We start from the raw sequence: 17208 nt of genomic DNA on the forward strand, positions 1-17208 counted from the left end.
GTCACATTTCAATTAAATGCTTACAAATATGCACACATATATACATAGTTTACACATACTCTCATATTACGTGTACATTCATAACCACTCCACCCTTCTACTCCACTAACCGCACGATAACGTATTCAATTTACCAACTCCAACTCTCACCCATATAACCATTAAATTTCGTCTTGTACAGCAACAACAACAACAAATAAGTAATAATGAGCGAATATACTCGTCTGTTATTACTCGTGTAAATACGAATTGTTAAGCTTGGCGGTGAAGATACAACTTGTTGTAGTGCTGCACCGCTTAAGTGGATATGTTGTTGGTATTTTGTTTTCATAAATGATTTTCTTCAATTAAGCCTTAAAAAGATAATCGAGCAGGCTCATGGGTGTAATTACTTATTTTATGGCGCTTAACGGTATACAGGTGAATGGCAGCGCCCTACCACAGCAAAACAATGACCGTTTTGTATTTAGTGTATATATATATGTGTTCAACGGTTTCATATAACCGTTGATGGAAAAAATATTTTGTGTGTTTCTTGGATGTTTATGTGTGTGTGGAGTTTTATTGTTTATTAAGAGTTTGTTATGCTTGAGGTGGTTGTTCTTGTTAGTGTTGTTGTTGTGGCTGTTGCTTTTGTTTGTCATTATTATTTGATGCTTTTTCATATTTCATTCATTCCACATAATCACTACCGCATAAGTGCCGCGCCACCCTTCTTGTGAGCAAACCAATGAAGCTTCAACTCTGCTGCTACTTCTTCTTCCTTTCCACTTCTTCCACGTTTTTCTCTTTCCTGGTTTTGTTATAATTGCTTCGTGTTTTTGTTATTATGGTGTATATTTATTTATTGTGCTTATTATATTTTCTTGCTCTTGTGTGTGTTGTGGTATTGCTGTTGTTTTTGTTTCATTAATTTCTTCCTTACCTGTACAATTACTAACTTCCTGTTGTCGTGCGTTTTTCTTCCGTTTTGTATTGTCACTTTTTTCTTAGCTTTTATTGAGTGAGAGGAAGTGTGGTTTTATTTATCATCACAAAAACACAACATGTTTGTTGCTTATTATAGTCTTATGCTTCATTTGTTCAATTCATTGTGGCGAATTCCACTCGAGATATTTTGAGATTCTCAACTCAATGCTACTTACATGAAGTGGATCTTCGCTCTTTGTGGTTTTAATAGCTGAAGCGTTCTTCTACTGAAATTTTTATACTCTCGCAACATGTTTTTACAAGGTTAAATAGTTTTGTTCCCCTAACGGTTGTAGGAATCACCTAAATATATAGTTATCTATACTAATATTTTAAGGAGAAAAGATCTAACTGTTTCTGTGTTTGAACTGAGAAGCCTCCGAAACCACTTGACGGATTTGAAAAATGCTTTCACCGTTGAGAACTACACTTGTGTTAGTGAACATAGGCTATATAATTTTTTATAAATTATTTATTGCAAATAATGTAACCCAAGTTCTATCGAAAAAAGTTACTGCTCGAATTCTTCTCAGAAAATCCTTTCGAACGACTTATAACGTAATCACTAAATAATTCGTTGCCTCTGCACCATATAGCAGGAGGTGAATGATGAGTGACATATAGAATTTGGTTTTTGCTCGTCAAGAGAGCATTTTACTTTTCAGAAGTATCATCTGAGTGCAAGAGTTATTCTGCATTGGATTTCGAGACCGACACTGTTGTTGGTGTTAATGTCAACAGTGACGTAGGTGCCAAGTCACAAGTGCGACGTTAGTATAATTGATGGCAGAAGATATTTCTTCTTGTCCTCGTTCACCATCCTTATCCAGTCAGGAGAAAGCAGATCTAACGACGCGATTGTTGAGGACAGTGATATCAATCATCGGCGTACGCCAGTAACTGTTCACTTTTATAGAAGATCTTACCTTCTCTATCCAGCTCTGCAGCTCGAATTATTTTCGCCAGCAATAGATTGAAAAAGTCACACGATACGAAGTCGCCTCGTCTAAAACCTCGTTTAGTGTCGAACAACTCTGAGAGTCCTTCCCGAATCTCCCGGAGCTCTTGGTATTGCTCAACGTCAGTTTACACAGCCATTTTAGTTTTGCGGTTATACCAAATTCAGACACAACGGCATAAAGGCAGTTACTTCTCGCCGCTTTGTTGTTCTTCAGACGGTCAATTGCTAGTCGAACTTCTTTATGGTCGGGCAATGGAGCGTTCGCTCTACCGTCATCGATTGGCGAATCGGGTTTACCATATCCTGATGTTAAGCTTTTACTGCCATTCAACAGGTTGAAGAAGTGTTTCCTCTATAGTTTCAGACTAGGTATCATTCACTAGACCATATCTGGGATTCTACAGGAGTATACTTCGGCCTTGAAACCTTCAATTAGTCGCTGCATCTTTTCGTAGAATTTTCAAGCAGTATCTCTGTCGGCCAGCTTGTCTAACTCTTCATACTCACGCATTTCGGTCTCTCTCTTTTTTTTGTCTTCAACTGATTGTTGGCTTTTCGATCTGGAGACAGCCAGGCGGCTTGATGAATTTTTCTATGCTGGGATCTAGTACTAGTAGTAATAACCATATTTCGGGCCCCAGCGAAGTCGATCAGCCTCAACAAATTTAGGTATGTTTCCTAGTGGAGGCTGAATTTACCTACTGTTGTGAAAAAGACATATTATTTGTCCATCCTGGCGTTAAAGTCGATTTTTAAACTCTCATAGGTGCGCTCCAAGCGCTTTTAGAAGGCATCTTTAGCCATATCGTCCTTCTCTTCCGTCGGAGCGTAGGCGCAAATCAGCTAAACGTTCATCCACCGGGATAAATGACTGTATTCGCCGACGGAGTCTCTCTCGCACCACGAATCCCTCAACGAATTTGCACACCTTTTCATGGGCACTATAGTAAATGCCACAAGGCCATACTCGCCTCAGTCCTTGTCCCGTCCATCACATTTCTGGGACGGTGGTGATGTCCGCCTTTATTTTCACGAGGATATCAACCAGATGGGCAGCGACACTTTCCCAATTAAGGGACCGAACATTCTAGGTGCATGCCCTTAAATCGTTATCATTAATGTGCTTTCCATGGTCGTCATCAAAAGGGAGGTCTTTCATCCGATGCTGATTGTTAATTTTTATGGGGTGTGTTTTTTTACGTGGCGGATGCCAAACCCGTCGCACAACCCTGCGGAGGGAATGTTTCGCCTTCTCATTTTAGATCGCCTTCAAACGGATGTTCTTGCGCTACCCAGAGGATACTTGGTCAAAGACCGGAAGTCGTGAGCTGCTTGAGCCATATGTAAAAGAATCGTTTCTGGCCACTCCCAAGTGAATAGCGATCAGAGAACTTTCCTCAGTTACGTGAGCTTCTACACATGACGCCATCTTCCCTACACATGACTTCATCCTCCAAGTTTTGCCTACCCGATTTGCCTAAAAGTATTTTCCTGCTTGTGATCCTTGCATATTGCAAGGTTATAAAGTTTTCTGTTTCATGTGAACTTAGCGCTTCCTTATTATTTAATGTTTATGTGGGACAAAAGTGTTTTTATATATGTTTTTTTTTTAAGAAGCACTTGACTTTAGAATAACATCTCTTATCTGCGTTGTCTATCGGCTGTTCGCTAAAGCTTACCAAATAATATCACCAGTTCGAGCATTGAGTGGTTTTGCCTTAAGGGTAATAATCTTTATTCATAGTCCAGCGACATACATCATAATATAAAAGTACTGTAAATCAAAGTGTTCTTATTATGATTTTAGTTGTTTCAAGTTGTTTTCTCAACACTCAGCGATTATTCTTATTTTACCCTTAACATGTCTCATTTCTACCTCTTTATCTACTATTCATATGTACCTTTCTTTCTTCACACTCGTTCCACATCACATTTATTATTATTATTATTTTCAAAACTCCAACTCACATCCTCCAAGAATTGGCTGTGTTTATCATAACAACTGCCTTCTCCACATCTCTTATTTTAAGTAATTGTTTGCATCATTTGCATTTCCGCCTGTTTTTTGTGTGTATGCTTTTTCAGCTTCTCCATTTGTTTATTTGTTTTTAAATTTATTCATTACCTGTCCAATTGTCTCTGATTCTTTTCACTTCATTTACTTATTTGCATATGAGACAACAGGTCGCTTGTGCTTTCAGTTTCGGTCTAGACGAGTTGGCTTTAATCATAATAATGGTATTGCTTAGTGAACGTATGATCAAAGAAATTTTGTGGAGATATGGCAAACTCATCATTTAACTGCTTTCAAAGTGTTGAAAGGGGACTACAATGTTTTCAAAACAATTTTATGTTAATTCTGCTCTTCTAAGGTAGAGGAACTGTGCCCAAATTAACAAGGAAACTAAGCAGAGTAAATTAATCTGACTGATTGGAGACTCTATGGAAATTACATTTTATAATTTGTTGTTATTTATAGGCCGCTGTTCGATATATCTTTTATTTGCACTTGTTTACAGGTTTTCTGATGACCTCTTTTCCTCTTTCTTTACTTTTTTTCTGTATTGTTGTCGTTAAGCCTTGTGTGACATTAGATTTTTTTTTCTGATCGATTCTCATTCTAAAGATTGTGAAAAGTTCCGCACTTTTTTAAAGAAAAAACACATTAACTTCAAATGTAATGGAGAATATTTATTATCATTCAAAAGAACATTCTAAGGCATATGAGTCCACCGGCCCACAAACCACACTGTGTACTGCTGGGTCTCAAAATGGGTGATGGTGTTGCAAATAGTATGCTCAGTAGGCCGATTATGTTGACCAAAAGTTTAGCGAAGCGAACCACCTTCTTTAACTAACAGTAATAATGTTGAACGATTTCTATACGTTATTCAATGACACTACTGAACTGTCAAGAAAATACTTCCTCCTGCGGAATTTGCCCGCGGTAAGATATGCCTGGCGTAAGAGGCGACTAAAATCCATATGCACTATGTCTTTTATTCTGGGCTTGCCTTGAAATGTCAGCATAATACTCAGCTTGAAATGATATTATAGACTTTATATAAAATTCTAATATAAAGACATTTGAAGTTCAAGCGACAAATGTCACCAGTCATTGAGTTGTGGGGGCTCAACTGGTAGTCGCAAAAGCTACAAGTTCTTACCAGAGACTTTAACCTGGTACCACGGGGAGCAGTTAGCCCTTGTGGCGATTCGTAGTGGCTGTGGTTTAAAGCAGGGTAGTGTTGAAAAATTCAACCCAGTGTGGAGTCGCACTGCGGCCGGGTGCCGGACCCAAAGCACGGCAGAGGTTTTAGATCGGTCTCGTACCAGACCAAGGTGGTAAAGGTGTTCTTATCTACCTAAACCAATTTGGTACCAAATATACGTGCAAAATGCATTTATACTTTGAGACGCATTGTATTGATCTATGTGCTTCAAAGAAAGCACCGTGAGATAAGGCCGTCGTCGGCAGGTACTCACTTAAATCACAACAATTGTTGTCACGAAAATACTATTGAAAAAAGTATCTTTCTTTGGATCACCCGTTATTTGATTTAAGAATTATGATATTACCGGCGAAGTTTTCTTTTACATCAACGTGTGTGTTATTATTGGGTGTTATACGATTTGAATGATTTGATGTGTTTTGGTATTAAATATTTTTAGTTTATTAGAAATAAAATTATTTGATTTAATGTGATGTAATGTGGCTTGATATGATGTGATACAATCTGGTGTTATATGATATCCAAAGTATGATATTATGTGATATCGCATGATATTTTGTATTATAATAGGATATCCTATGCTACGATGTGTTATAGCATGATGTGATGTTAATAATTTCATGTTATATGGTTTGAAAATATGTACTGTGTGATATTTATGCAGTGAAGTGATATGATTTGGCGATATCATATTATCTTGTGGTTAGAAGTGATGTGGTTTTATCTAATATTATGTGTCCTGATGATATGATATAATGGGATGTGATATATTATATTTTAATTTTATGGGAAGTGGTATGATGTGATGTGCTATAATTTAATATAGAGGGTTGCTATGTAAAAGGCATATCGCATATGCAGTTATTAGGCGTTAGTAGAAAAAATGTATGATTATATTACGTGATGATTAGTAGTATGATGTGATATGTTCTGGGGTGATATGTGATATGATACAGTATATATGATATTATGTGATGTGACTTGTTGTGACGTGATACGCAGTGCTCTGAAATCTTGTAGTATGTTGTCCTGCTTTGAACGTTATGAAATGATATCGTGTGATATGATACGATGTGATTTATTATGTGAAAATATATATGTGATTAAAAAAACGGTGATACTATGGTATGATATGACATGAAATATTGTGATATTGTAAGATACGATGTGATATATATAGTGTTAAATGATGTAAAACTACGATGTTATATGACTCTGCAGTATAATACGAAATGATACGAGGCAGTATTGTTATATGGTAATATATATATGATGTGGCATGATAATATTGGGATGCGATGAGCAATAATGTGATGATGATGTGATATTACATAGGGATTATTATACTATAATATTATAAAAATTCTTGCATGTCCTTTATGCGTTTCGAAGAGACGTACTTATGCCTGATTTAATATCAAAACAAATAAACTTTAAGTTAAATAAATCAAGGGAGTGGGTAGCGATGATATTTAAATTTGATGTGATGTAATATTGCATGATATGAAAGGATGTGATGAAAATGATGGATGGGATGACTGTACTGTAATGTGGAATATTGCCTATTAATATGATGCGATATGATATAGAATGATTTTATAAAGAGTATTAGGAAAAGGCATTGTGGGTTTTTTTACGTGACGGATGCTTGGTCTAAGACCGAATGTCGTGCACTGCTCTATGTAAAGAAGAAGAATTAAAAAAAGAAAATGAGGTGTAATATAAATGATTTGTGACAGAAGAGGAATTTCCCTTTAATAGCTTCTTAAAAAATTTTATAATGTTTGTTATAAGATTTTTTATGGTATATTAATAATTAACAACATTTATGATTTTTGAGATCTTAGTATATCAATATAAATATATTACATCTTCAAAGTACGCATAAGTTCTTTTGTTGATGTTAGACAAAGAAACAGAATATTAAATATATAACTGTTTCAGGTTATATATGAAATAAAAAGTTTGATCTCTTGTTGACATTTCGTCCTTTAAAAATTTATAATGTTTGTCACTAGATTTTTTTATTATATATTAATAATTAACAACATTTATGATTTTTGATATGCGATCTTAGTATATCGATGTACAATATTAGTAGATCACCGATTTTTAAAGAAATTTTCGGTTATATCTTCAAAGTACGCATAAGTTCTTCCTAAACTTTTTTTTTAATTTTTACAGAAATGTGAACTTATGTAATATATCTTTTTAGATGGATATGTTATAAGTTTTAAATATCTATATCTGTCAATAAAAATAGCATATCCTCCATCTTTACACCTTCATTTGAAAAAATTTCCCCTCATGTATTTCAGGTGGCGTGGCTGCGTGTAGATACACAAACAATTTTGACCATACAAAATCATGTGATTACAAAAAATCAACGCATCGGCATAACAAATTCCGAACACAAAACGTGGACTATGAAAATCAAAGATATCAAGGAGAATGATAAAGGCTGGTATATGTGTCAAATAAATACGGACCCAATGAAAAGTCAAATGGGCTATCTGGATGTGGTAGGTAAGTGTTGGTCAATACTCACAGTAAATTATTAAAGAGAAAACTTAGTGAATTCTTTCAACATAACTTAGTGAACTATTTCAACTTAATTTAGTGAACTGTTTCAACTTAACTTAGGGAATTATTGCACAACAACTTACACGGGTCACTTTCACGAAAAGAAATTGAAACGCGAATATTTGAACAAAGCAAAACTCATTTGCAAGTCGCTAGCCAATGACAAAACAATCAACAATTATAGACGGAAAAAGTAACCGGAAAGTGAAAAAGCTATAAACACCGGTGAAACGAAAACACGAAATAAAAGTATGAAAAGCACAACACGGCAAATAATAATAGAATTGGCCAGGTGCAAATCCAAGCAGAAAATCAGCCAACTACCGTTGCCACTCAGTCAGGCGGGTAGCCAGCCAACCATGCGAAAAACCCCTAATATATGCAATTAAAAGGCTGTAGCGGTCAACTTGCTACCAACACAATAACATTTAATGGCTGTGTTCACATTTGTGTTGGCAACTGTGTGCGCGAAAGCGGTGCTATAAATAAAACAGCATGTGAAAACAACTGAAAATGCGACCGCAAAAACCACAAATTACCGATTGTTAAAAGAATTATATTGCAAAGTGGAGACCGAATTTGTGGAGGGAAATTATACACAGAGCAGGTGGTTGGGCTGGCAAGCCGGACAATGCAGTTAGCGTGCAGGGTATAGGTTACAAACTTGTGGCATGGTTAAAGTGAATTTATTGCAGCTGGAAAGGTAGTTACGACAATTTGCGCTAGCCTAGCGTAAAGTATAGCAGAGGGGAAATAGAACAAGCGCAATATTTCATACCGGTATTTTTGAGTAAAATCATTTTTAGCACAGAAACCAAAAATCACCAGATGCATATACGTGGAAACTAGCGCATGATGCATGTAATGCAATAATTACAATTTGGAATTTTCAGTTTAAAAATCAATATTCCAATTGAATAGACTTAAATATTATTTTCATATGCAGTAATTCTAAGACTTCTCCCCACGCGGGTGAAAAATATTGAAATATGAATCAATAAACGTCTACACTAAAGGTCGTAGAAGTTCTAGTTAAGCTTTTAAAATTTCAAATCTTCTGTTTGAGGCTTTTATGGCTACAATTGTATATGAGATATATAATAAAAGCTACCTAGAAATAAGATGGAGTCAGCTGCATCAAATATGTAAGATAAATATAAAATATTTGAGGCTGTGGTCTATTGTGCCCTCTCCTAAGTATATCACATATGGTCACAAAGATCCAGAACTCTGAACAATGCCAGAAGCTTGTTTGGCACGACCGAGGTGATGTGATCCCTGTCCATGTAGATGGAACCTAGGGTCTTGAGCCTGCTTCTATGAATTTCTGGGCAACCTAGAATCAGGTGTTCTGGAGTTTCCTTGTCGCAAAGTCGGCAGTTTGCTCAAGAGACTATGCCCATGTTAGACAAGTGTTTCATGAGCCTTCAGTGCCCTGTTTGTTTGCTCAAAAGCCTATGCCCATTTAGACAAGTGTTTCATGAGCCTTCAGTGCCTTGAATAAAGCCTGACAAGGAGGCGAGATTGGTCTTGGGGAAGCTTGATCATATTTCTAAATCTTGCAAGGTTGTAGCCTCCTAGTAGTAGCTTGGCGTGGTGCGTTCCTGCCGCCTGCTGCCAGTGCCATTCTGTCCCCACTATCTCCTCTCCACCGTAATGCATGATTCCGGCCCCATCATTTTGGACGTAATTGCAAACTGAAAGGCGGTTCCTCCACTAAAAGTGATTTGAAACAGAGATCGCTTTTAGTGCCACCTGACTATCGTTAAGTATAGCGGTACGCTAGTTGCGATAATTGTGTTGGAGATTTATCTACACACTGACTTATAACAAAGACTCAATTGATATGGATAGTTTGGTATGTGGTCCCGCAATGCCTGCTTTAATGTCTTCCGGTCTTTCGATTTTTCTGTGAATTTGCCCACTTTGCAATTTTTATGTCATTGGTATGTACCAATAAGAACTTCCACATCATATAGTTAATCAATTTGTTCAATGTTTTGTTCACCGTTGTCAATTCATGAAGGAATTTTACCACCGTCGTTATTGGTTTTAAGAGAAGATGCATTGTTTGTTTTTATTTTACGGCTATCCAAACATAAAATTTAAATTTTTTTTTGTTTACGTCCGTACCAGCCTCTTTAGCCTCATTCTACCAATCTATTGTCCTCAGTACTCATATGACCGGTATGGAACTTAGCAGGTATGAGAGGCAAGTTTATCATTAAAAAATAAAGTTTTCTTAGTAACGTAAAATCATATATAATATCAAAGAACAAACCTTACAGGCGAATATGATGGTTGTGATACGATTAGTTGATAATTTGGCGGAAAACTCACAAAGAATCAATACAGTAGGTGACGGTGGTGACGGTCGGGCCTTAATTCCGGCCTCTTCTTACGAAAGTTTTCGCACAAATGACTTGAAAGGAATACGGAGTGCACCAAAACCTCGATAATTAAAGAAAACTGTCAACATATTCTTGCTTTCCGATCGCTTTTTCAGCTCATCTTTGCCACGACATTCGGCTGACGGATCTTCTGATTCCAGGTCGAGAGTGTATATCCAAGAGTTATTGCCAGTAATAATTCAAATAATGCGTTTCATGACATCCTGCTAGTCAGAAATTATTGTTTCACAGCCGTTAACGCGACGGTGTTTTCCAAAAAATTTTAATTATTTTAAAACCAATCGTGCTTTCACTTCTCTTAGGCCCAAATGATCTTTCAAAATGGTTTTCGCTAATTCTTTCGAAATTCCAACAAAGCCAGCAAGATTTTTGTGTTGATCACCAGTTGATGTTGATGGCCGTGCTGGACGTGATTCGCCGTAACACGTTCTAGACTCTCTCTGAATAATTTATACCAAGCAAAAATACTTGCTCGCGACAAACAGTTATCACCGAAGGACTTTTCTAACATTTCAAATGTTTCGGCACCAGAAATGTGATTCCACACACAAGATTTAATGGAAGTTCTCTGTGCAAATGGGTTTTCGCGCGAAATTTAATGCAAAAAGTCTTACTATTTTTTGCCCACGGTAGTGTATCCTTAAAATTTTAAAGTAATTGATAGCGTAGTTTTATTTTTATCTCAAAAATTGTTTTTTCTGGTCTATCACGTCAGTTTCTACTACCGGAAACTGGACATATTAAGCGGCATCTTCTTCGCACACTTAGAGAAACCAATGTGGTTGGGACGCAGTCGCTGGAGAGAAGGTGCAATGAATTTTTTTAAAGAGCGGGTCAAGACTCGACTGGAATATTGGAAGAGGAGTCTTCTGTGCTATGAGTGCTTGACCTTCCTAGCATCAAGATACTGTCTTTGTGTAATCGAACTTTGAATCTATACGCGACTTCACGGGAGCTCAGTACACATTAGTCAGCAACCAGCGCTTGTGGAGTTGCGAAATCCTCTGACCCAGAGTGGAACGTAAAAGGTTCATTGGTCAATGATAGGTATCCTAGCTGAATACTTAGTGTCAATGAGACGCACGTGGTGCGCCTAAAGATTTTGGAGGACACAACTAGTCGAAGTGATGATGAAAAAGATGAAATCAGAATAGTACATTTTAAACATAGTTATAGTATAGTATAAAAACTCATCTCTTCCACAAAAAAATAACACGAAAATCGTTTAAAAATTTCAGTCATTGCAAACAAGATCGCAATTTCAAAGACGGTACTTCATAACCAAAAATATAAAGAGCATCCCACCTTTGACAGCCAAATATGTGTTCAGTAGCCCAATCTGGTAATATATATACTCAAAGAAGTTTAGAATTTCAACAATTCATATGTTGGTACAGCTTTCATCAATTTATGGCAAATACAATTAGTAATCAAAACTTATGCTATAATATAGTAATATGTACAATAGGCAGAAGAGAACACGTACGCTTATTAAATTATATTCAACTGCTAATGTACGATTACATACCAGCACGGTTTGCTTTGACCATTTCCAAGGTCAATTGCAAGCAACTCTGCCGTGTATGCGGGTAAAACGAAAGGCAGAAAGGCATGCAGAAGGCGGCAGCCAAACATGTGGGCAAAGCTAAAATACACAGACCGCTTTGAGTGCGTAACAATGGCGCAGAGATATGTATGTATGTATAAGCAAAGCAACAACCCACACCACTATGACCCACTCTTATGACCGACAAGTTATGTAAGCTCAGTTGACTTGTCCATCCAACCAACAGCGCTGGCAAACTAGCGGTGCATGGCGACTTAGCCGACCAAATGCTTTTGTTCCCAAAACTCCCAAACTGGCTTACAAACAAACATTTGCTAATAGCGAACTTCACACACAGTCAGACATACTTACACAATGTTGTTGTTGTTGTTATTGGCACTCATTTGCTGTGCTTAACGACAATGTCGCTCCCCCAGCATTGTTGACTATTAGTATTGGTGGTCAGTGTGGACTAAATGCCTCTGCTGGCCATGCGATTGTGCTACCTATTGTTGTAGTTGTTGTTTTTATCTAGCGGAGCGTGTGTAATACACAGTGGTAGCATGGATATGGAAATGTGGATGAGCGTATGGAGATATATACATATATCTGTGTGTGTGTTTGTGCGGTTGTTTGGCGCTCCAATATATGCATCGTGTGCCGCCGCACCACAGCGGCCTTGTTGATTTTGCATTAAATATTCCCGCTTAATACGTTAAACGCTGGCAGTCTCTCACCATTTCGCGTAAAACGGGCACCTGCTGTTGCAACAACACGGCCGCAGCCTGTCTATATGCACAATCTAATATACCTGCAACGAATTTGGCTTGCAAATATGCCGAAGCATGTTGCCGTAAATGCAGTGGTTTGTGCCTCTTAGTAAGTGAAAGCAGCGGCAAACACGCGCGCACACATACAGACACAGCAACACACATGAACATATACATATTCATATGTGGGTATGTGTGGGCTCTCACAAACAGCTGTAGCCAGGCTTTGCGCGGCATTAAAGTGCTTATTTGTGGTCAACACATACTCGCGCATTAGCATATATGTACATACCGACATTTATGGTTCGCTTTTGGTTGCATATGCATGTGTGTGCGTGTGTTGGAGCGCAGGCTTTCGCTTCTTCATGGAAATTGGAAATTTAATTAAGGCAATACATTGCTGGAGTAAACGTGTGCGCTAAATTGACTCGCACACCATAGTGATTATTACTAATTTGTGGGGAGCAATCGAATTTTCAAAAGAGTGTGCATTGAGTAAACAGATGAATGCAAATATGCGAGAGCCTTTTTTGTGATAGAGTCAAGCGACATGATGAGTTTACAGAAAGAATACAAGTAAAACAGTTAACTTCGGTTGGATCGAAGCTATAAAGCCCTAAAAATGCCACAATGATCCCAATTTGGCATATATGGTTGCTGAACCATGTCTTTCGCTGCATTTTAAGCCAAAAAGTCAAACACATTAATGTTTAAAGATGAAAACTCATTATCGTGTTAAAAAGTTCATGGATTTTCTGACACAAATCTGATCAATAGGAAATGACGTTAGTTTTCGAATTGCTTTACGTAGACGTCTCAAAACTGCCAAGCAGTATTCTCTTTGACTTTTTAGAATTACTTACTTTTGCCACCTTGAGTTTTGACCTATTTTGAAGTATTTTTCACGTCTAAATTTTGTAGCACCATTCGTTAGATAGTTCAACAGTTTGTTTTTCAATAAGAGCGCTACAAAAGTATTTTTTAATAGAACAAAAACGATCAATAAAATTCCTAATCCTGGAAAAGTACATTCGACGCCATTATGTATGGAACACGATTTCTTTTGCATGGCCACCATGGGCACGCTTGCAGAGTCCAGACTCCGAATCCAATTTTCGACAGCTTTTAAACATAAATATGCCAATACTGCTATAATTTTACATTCCATATACGTACGAAGTTCATTAGTCGTCGTTGGCTTTCTGGCATAGATCATAGACTTGACGTAGCCTCACAGAAAATAGTCTAAAGACGTCAAATCGCACGACCGAGGCGGCCAATTGACTGAGCCATTTCGTGAGATAACACGTTCACCAAACTTGGTTTTCAATAAATCGATTGTGACATTCGCTGTGGGGCTTGTGGCACCGTCCTGTTAGAACCGAATATTGTCCAAGTCCATATTATCATCAATTGATGCGTTAGCGGCAGCATTATTCTCGACACTACGGGCACTTCTTTGTCTCACTGGCACGTGAACATTTTGTACTGTGGATTCAAATTTTTCTACTAGACGCTCAATTGTTGATCTGTCAGAACGATTATGACGACCATAAATCAGACATAGCGTTCTTAAAGTTGAGGCCACTGACTCCGAATTTCGGTAGTAAATTTTAATAATTTTGACTCGTCGTTGGATCGTATATCTTTTTATGATAAAATGGCGAACCTTACTGAAGAGAAATGTTAAAAAAGCGGGCGAAAAATATGGCGCCGTTTGCTGTTCGTATCGGTCTACTTTGTCTATTGAAAAATCCATTATATTAACACCACAGTACTTTTACTTATATGCTAATTAAGTACTGATAGCCCTTCCTTCCGAAGTACTTTTAGCTTAAGCTGTTATTTATATCCATTGTAACGAAGCTTTTTTCTGCCCCTGCTTCTTACAAGTATAAATTACTGAGGTATACTCGCCGTCCAGGGTTCGTTAAAATAAATTTGTAAATATTGGGGCTCTTCTGCGAATCGTACTTTATTTCATTCAACTTATACTAATATATAATATACATTAATCTGTGTTACAAAATTTTCTCCTGCGTTGTACTGTCGTCGCCCGAGGACGACGCTGTCAGGGTAACGGTTCTGTGTGGCCCGTTAGGGCAATACCGTTTCCCGCTCTGTTGCGCTCCTGGGTGCTAGACGACTTGCTGCTCTGTACCACGACGATCACACTCGGCTACTTCTGCCGGCGCTCGTGTAGGCTTCAATACGCTGTCCTGGTATACACGTTGACGCTCGCGTGCTACGACGACTACGCTCGGCTACTTCTGCCGGCGCTCGTGTAGGCTTAAAAACGCTGTCCTGGTATACACGTTGACACTGGCGCAACTGACAACTAACTTCTAAAGGCTTCAAGAACGCTGTACTGGTATACACGTTTACGCTCCTCTGCTACGCTGGAGAGGTCCTTTTAACCACTTTTGCCGCGTAGAGATCCCGGATCACGGAAGACTGCGTTAGCGACCGCGATGTTAAAGGTTGAGTTGGTCAGAGGATAAACTCACTACCAAGCTCGCCCTTAACAGACAGCGTTCACAAGTCAGGGTACCAAGACTAGCCAGAGGATAAACTCACTGCGTAGTCTGATGCCAAACGTGCGTACGCTGTCACAGTCCCGTGCTGACTCTCCGATCATCGGTCACCTAACTCCCCAGCAAGCCTGTGCTGCGTGCTAAAACATTCGCAACATGTTGCGTTGGGATGGCGTGTGTTGCTGGGACGGCGTATGTTGCTGGGACGGCGTATGTTGCTGGCAGTGACGTGGTTTTACCGCTGCGTATGCATGCTTGTTGTTGTTTTATCTGCTTGTCTGATTTCTCCGTCTTCGTGGTATCCCGCTGTATTGCCTGCGTGGCGTGGTTTTACCGCTGCGTTTGCATTGTTGTTGTCATTTCATCTGCATGTCTGGTTTCTCGATCTTCTTGTGTTTCTAGAAGTGGCGTGGTTTTCCCGTTGTGTTGTGAACAAATTCCATTTATGAGGCCAGTAAATTTAGTATAGCCTCCCTCCTACTAGCTTGGATGGTCTTTAGGAAGTATTGAGAGTCGTTGAGTGACAAAAATAAAATCCGAAAATTTATTAAAACCAAGGTCAATATTTTCGCAAGGTTTTAAAACTATATAAAAAACTGAACTGGAGCTATAAAAAGAAATCCTTCCACCACCGGAAGGAAATCTATATAACTTCTATACCAAATTTTGCTTCACTATGTGTCCTTTTACTGTGTTCTAAGTAGTTAACAGTCTTTCAACTTTTAATTTCCCATATCAACATATCTGCCCTCATTTCTCCTTGTCTACATTATGTCCTCCATTTTCGTACGTTTATATTCCATTTTCTGTATTATTTTTCGGAAAAATACCACCAACAAGAATTCCCAAGCTGTAATTTATCACACAAAAATGTGAAAAGTAAAAAATTAATTTACCTCAACTGGCAATAAATTAATTTTGCACACAACGGCTTTTAATTTACACTGCCACAAGCCAACGCGAGAGAATGCAACTCAAGTGTCGTACTCGTATATTCATATGTGCTACATAAGGGAGGTAGAAGAATTACAATATTGTAATGGGAAGGCTATTCGTTACCAAAGTTTTATATACGAAATAAACATCTTTAGTAAAATTATAATAAGATACTTATATACATATGTATATGTTTACTAAGTTTGTCAGAATATTTATATTGTGAATATACATAGCATTTGCCTCCGAATTTTTAACACCAGGAGGGAAACTTAACTAAGCCCGTCAGTTTATGAGATATACTTGTAGATTTGAAGTTTTGCACATATCTTTTTCGACTCAAGAAGCTGCTCATTTGTCGGAACTGCCGAAATCGGATCCCTATAACATATAGCTGCCATACAAACTGACTGCTCAAAATCAAGTGGTTGTATGGAAACGTTTTTTATTTCGAAAGATATCTTCATAAAATTTGGTATAGATTATTTTCTAAAACAACGCCATAATACCTGCAGAAATTTTTCAAATCAAATCACTATATCATATAGCTGCCATATAAACTGAACTATAGAAGTTAAACGCTTGTATGAAAAACTTTTTCATTTTGGAGGATATCTTCACAAAATTTGGCTTGGATCATTACCTAAAGAAATAATGTAATTCTTGAAGAATTTCTTCAGATCGGATTACTATAGCATATAGCTGCCATACAACCTGAACGGTCGAAATTAAATGCTTGTATGGAAAAATTTTTCATTTAACGAGATATCTTGACGAAATTTGGTTTGGATGATTATCTGACAAAATAAAGCAATCTTCAAAGAAATTGTCTAGATCAGTCTACTATAGCATATAGCTGCCATACAGAACTATCAAGTCAAATTCTTGTAAACAAGATATCTTCACGAAGTTTGGCATAAATTATTATACAAAGCATTGCTATAGTATTTTGAGAAATTTTTGAATTCGCATGGCGCTATCATAAAGCTGTCATACAAACTAAACGATCAAAATCAAGTTTTCACATGAAAGATTCCTTTTTTATTAATACTGTTCTACAAAAATTATATTTTTAATTTGTTTTTTTTAATTCTTCTATCTAACAAAATCATACAAAAATTAAAAAATTTTAATTACCCGTCAAAAACTGCCTCACCCTAATGCGAGTGCCGTTATTGTATAAGCACAAAATCTCCACATATGCTCCTATGCAGCGCATAATGAAAATATTACAATGGTAATCTCTTCGCGTTTGCACAGCTTAT

General features: G+C 37.5%; 1 protein-coding gene across 1 annotated transcript in view; it reads left to right on the top strand.

Moving 5' to 3' along the window:
* Positions 1-17208, top strand: part of LOC126753730 (limbic system-associated membrane protein) — a 93780-nt gene that overhangs the window by 33813 nt on the left and 42759 nt on the right. The window contains exon 4 of the mRNA XM_050465400.1: positions 7482-7689. Within this exon, the coding sequence (XP_050321357.1) occupies positions 7482-7689 (208 nt within the window). The remainder of the gene's footprint in view (positions 1-7481; positions 7690-17208) is intronic.

The sequence above is a fragment of the Bactrocera neohumeralis genome, chromosome 3 (genome assembly GCF_024586455.1).
Source record: "Bactrocera neohumeralis isolate Rockhampton chromosome 3, APGP_CSIRO_Bneo_wtdbg2-racon-allhic-juicebox.fasta_v2, whole genome shotgun sequence".
In the NCBI taxonomy this organism is placed as follows: Eukaryota; Metazoa; Arthropoda; class Insecta; order Diptera; family Tephritidae; genus Bactrocera; species Bactrocera neohumeralis.